This window comes from Tupaia chinensis, unplaced genomic scaffold (assembly GCF_000334495.1).
Source record: "Tupaia chinensis unplaced genomic scaffold, TupChi_1.0 Scaffold142100_1, whole genome shotgun sequence".
Taxonomy (NCBI): Eukaryota; Metazoa; Chordata; class Mammalia; order Scandentia; family Tupaiidae; genus Tupaia; species Tupaia belangeri.
The window spans coordinates 514,699-518,651 of NW_006201951.1; the positions used below are offsets into that span (position 1 = coordinate 514,699).

Consider the following 3,953-nt stretch of genomic DNA (forward strand, 5'->3'; position numbering starts at 1 on the left):
AGCTGCCCTCCTGCGCCACCGGTGCCACCACAGTGGCTACCGGACCACATTGTCCCTGGCCGCCCTGTATGAGTCACCCTGTGTCCAAACCACGGCCCCCCGGAACCTCACCCAGGAGCTCACGATTGAGGGCACAGGCAACCCTGGGGCCTGCGTCTCAGCGATCCGGCAGCTCTTCAACTTCTCCAGCTGCCGGGGCCGTGAAGAATGCGCCTTCAATGGGGTCTACCAACCCCCCGTGCAGGGCCAGTTCTATGTGAGCACCACACAGGACCCCCGCCCCAGGGTTCTGATCCCAGGTGGGGTGGTGGGGCCTGCTGGCTCTCAGGGCTGGGCTCAGGGGCTGGGGGGGACATGGCCTGGCCATGCAGCACCAGCTCCCTCCCTCCCCCAGGCCTTCTCCAACTTCTACTACACGTTCCACTTCCTGAACTTGACCTCCGGACAGCCGCTGGGCACCATCAATGCCACCATCTGGGAGTTCTGCCAGAGGCCCTGGAAGCTGGTGGGTGGGTCCTGGCAGCCTGTGGGTGTGGGCAAGTGAGGCCTTCACTGTCTTGCGGGGCACAGGGCCTCGCCCGTGGGGCTGTGAGCACCATAGGCTGGTGGGCCTAGGGCCCGGGGGGCAGCCTGGGGAGGGAGACCTACCCCTTGATAGGAGGTCTGGGGTCCTGACCTGCAGGAGGGCCATGCCAGGCTCCTCTGAAGTGGTCAGTGGGTCCCACTGGGACAGCAGTGAGACGCTGTCAGCGGTTCCGGCCTCCCGCCACTTCCTTGGTCCTGGCCCAGGTTCAGGCCAGCTACCCGGGGCAGCAGCGCTGGCTGCCGGACTACTGCGCCTCTGGCCTGTACATCCTCACGCTCCTGCATGAGGGCTACGGTTTCAGCGAGGCGACCTGGGCCAGCATCGAGTTCCGTAAGCAGGTGACCCCGCCTCCGGGGCCGTGGCCCATCTGCCTGGGTGAGCACGGGGCAGGGCCGGCAGCTCCCTGCAGCCCGAGTAGCCCTTGTGACCCATGTGTCCCACAGGCTGGCGGGGGTGACATCGGCTGGACGCTGGGCTACATGCTGAACCTGACGGGCATGGTCCCCGCCAGGGCGCCGGCCGAGGGGCGGGCCCAGAGCCTCCTCGTCTGGGTGGCCGGAGTGGCGCTGGTGGCACTGATGCTCGTGACCATCCTCGGGGCGGCAGGGGTCCAGCTTTTCTGGCCCCGGAAAGCAGGCAGAAGCGGACTCGGTTCTGGGAGCCGACCTGACCCTGCAGGGCCTTGACCCGCGGCCCCGGGAAGGCAGGCAGAGGTGCTGCCCCAGACACCTGGGCCCCACACGGCCTCTGCATCTCAGACCACGGAGACCGTCCAGATTCCCCAGGCCAGCAGCTGGCACCAGGCCCTGCGTGCTCCAGGGTGGTGACTGCAGGGCACCAGGGAGAAGCCTGGCTCCCTGGAGGAGCAGCCGTGGGACCGGAGTCTTGGGAAGAGACTGAGGAGGCCCAGCTCCCCCACTGCTGTCTGGTGGAAGGACGGAGTCTGGTGCTGTGGGCTTCCCCAGGGAGGTCCTGCTCAGAAGCAGAGCACGCCGTGCTGGGGACCGTTTCCATTAAACCCTGCTGGCTGTAGGACTTCCTGAGCTGGTCTCTGCTGGGCCTGTGGGGGACGAGGGCTCCTCACACAGGCCGGCCGGCCGGGACCACGGAGCACGGGGGTGGGGGAAGATGCCGACGCGGCCGTCCTGGTGGTCCTCCAGCCACACCTGGTCCACTGCTAGGGAGGGTCGGCACCCCAGTCTACCTTCACACAGGATGTGCACCATGTCCCCTTGCTGCAAGTCCAGGTCCTCGGGGCCCTGGGACGAGTAGCTGTGGCAGGCCACCACCTGGTAGAGGCTAGGCCGGCTCCCGGCTCCCTGCGGCAAGAGCGGGGTCTGCAGCGTGGGGGCATCGGGAGGACCCCACCCCAGCCCTGTTCACCTTGCTTACCTGGCAGGGAAACTCAACTCCTTGGGGTCCACAGATGTGGCCTTTCACGCCCTCTGCAGTGCTCCCCAGGGGTGGGGACCCAGTGCCTGGCTGCCCGGGGCTCGGTAACTGCAGAGTCCGTGGGGTGGCTCAGAGGGAAGCAGCAGGGGCCCTGCTCTGTCACCCCTCCCCCAGAGGCTGTCAGGGTCCCCACTTGCCCACTGCTCAGCTCTGGGTCACCTGAGGTGACTGCTCTGGGCCTGGGGAGAGGGCCTGCCCCAGCAGGGCCTGCAGGCTGGACAGGTCAGCTCCTCTTGGGGCCCACAGGGCCACGGCAACAGTTGTCTCAGCCTCCGGGGCCACTGCCACTTCCTGGGGTCGGGGAAAAGGGTGGGGAGGCTGCACAGGCTGGTGCTCAGGGGTGCCCAGGGCCAGGGCCAGCAGAGAGAGAGAGGGCGCCTCTTACCCCAGCACCGTCGGGTCCTCGGCGGGCTAGGCCCAGGCAGCACTGTGGGGTCAAGCAGGGACGCAGCGTCTCACAGTGGAGAAAAGGTGGCAAGTACCAGGGATCCCAGACACATGGCCCGTCCACGGAGGCACTGCCCACCACCCAGGACCTCCTTATCTGGGCTGGAAGGAGCCCTTCCTCAGCTTGGTCCACGTGGGACTTCACAAAGGGAAGCTGTGAGTCGGATGGTCCTGGGCCGATGGGGGAGGGGCCTGGTGGTCCTGGCGTGACCAGACACATGGCCTGGGGGTGGTCTTGGGGCAACTGTAGGCGTGGCCCAGGTGTGGGAGGGGACAGGCCTGGCTGGTGTCCATGTCCAGACACTGTCCTAGCAGGGCGGCAGTGTGGGGTGGGAGACAGTGGCCCGGCCAGAGGCAGGCAGATTCGGGCCACTGTCCCCACAGGCCTAGAGACACTGCACGGGCAATCCGGTGCCAGGGGGAGCGATCTGTCTTCCCAGTGTTTCCCTCAGGGCTGGGCCCAGAGGCGCTGTGGCTGGCCCAGACCCACCCCAGGGGGGTTCAAGGCTATGGACAAGGCACCGCTGGCCAATGGCTAGGCCACCAGGGAGGTGTTGCCTTCGGGTCAGAAACGTTGGGCTGAAAGCTCCGTGGCCCGGGCGGGTGGCTGGGGCTAGCTTAGCAGGTCAGAGGGCGACTGCCTCAGAGCCTGAACATGGTGAGAGGCATGCAGACATCTGGCCTGTCCTCAGTAAGCCAGGGTCCTCTGCACATCCACTCGGAGTAGCTGTAGCCCGGCTGCCCTGCCTCCTGACTGGGGCTGGGGCAGTCTCCGCTCCAGTCACTTGCTCCTGTGGGAGGGTGTGTTATTATCCCTGGCGGGGGTGAGGGGGTAGGGAGCATCCTCTACCCCGCAGGTGCCCTGCCCTGCCCTGCCCTGGCGAGGCCCAGGTGTACTCGCCCACTCTCCACAGCTGCCTGGTGTGCAGTGGTTGGCCCGTCCAGGCTGGGCACGGCCACCCTCCACCTGTGTCCATGGGACTGTAGTGGGCCCCAGCAATCCCAAGTTCTCTGACTCAGGCCCTGGGGAAGAAGGCAGCCCCGTGCTCTCAGGGCTCACCCGGGGCAGGCTCTGAGCAGCCTGGCCAGGTGGGGTGGCCGGCTCTGTCCCGGTCCAGAGTGCCCCGTGGAAGGTAGGCCTGAGAAGAGGCGTGGGCACGGGTGCTCAGGGAGGCCTGGCCCTGGAACCAAGGCTTGCTCTGTCTCCCACTGTCCACAACTGAGCCCCAGCCTCAGCCTCACCTGTCCGCAGAGGAAAGCCTGCCTACAGGGACCCGGGCCCCTCCCCAACGGTTCTGGGCTGCCAAGGTTTCAAGTTCCCTCCTGTCCCCACCAAGGAGGATGAGGCGCAGTTCTCCGGTGTGGAGACTGGGGGAGGAATAGGGAGGGGCCGAGAGAGGCTGGGGTCCTCCTCCAACCATCCCGGCACTGGGGGCTCCAGCCCGTGTCAGCCCGGGGGTTGTCCTTT

At 67.0% G+C, this 3,953-nt stretch overlaps 1 protein-coding gene across 1 annotated transcript in view; it reads left to right on the forward strand.

Moving 5' to 3' along the window:
* The window catches only part of ENTPD8 (ectonucleoside triphosphate diphosphohydrolase 8), a 7,332-nt gene extending 5,711 nt beyond the window's left edge, over positions 1-1,621 (forward strand). Inside the window, exons 9-12 of the mRNA XM_027766270.1 lie at positions 22-256; positions 395-505; positions 790-924; positions 1,030-1,621. Of these exons, the coding sequence (XP_027622071.1) occupies positions 22-256; positions 395-505; positions 790-924; positions 1,030-1,272 (724 nt within the window). The 3' untranslated portion in view covers positions 1,273-1,621. The remainder of the gene's footprint in view (positions 1-21; positions 257-394; positions 506-789; positions 925-1,029) is intronic.
* Positions 1,622-3,953: the final 2,332 nt, after the last annotated feature.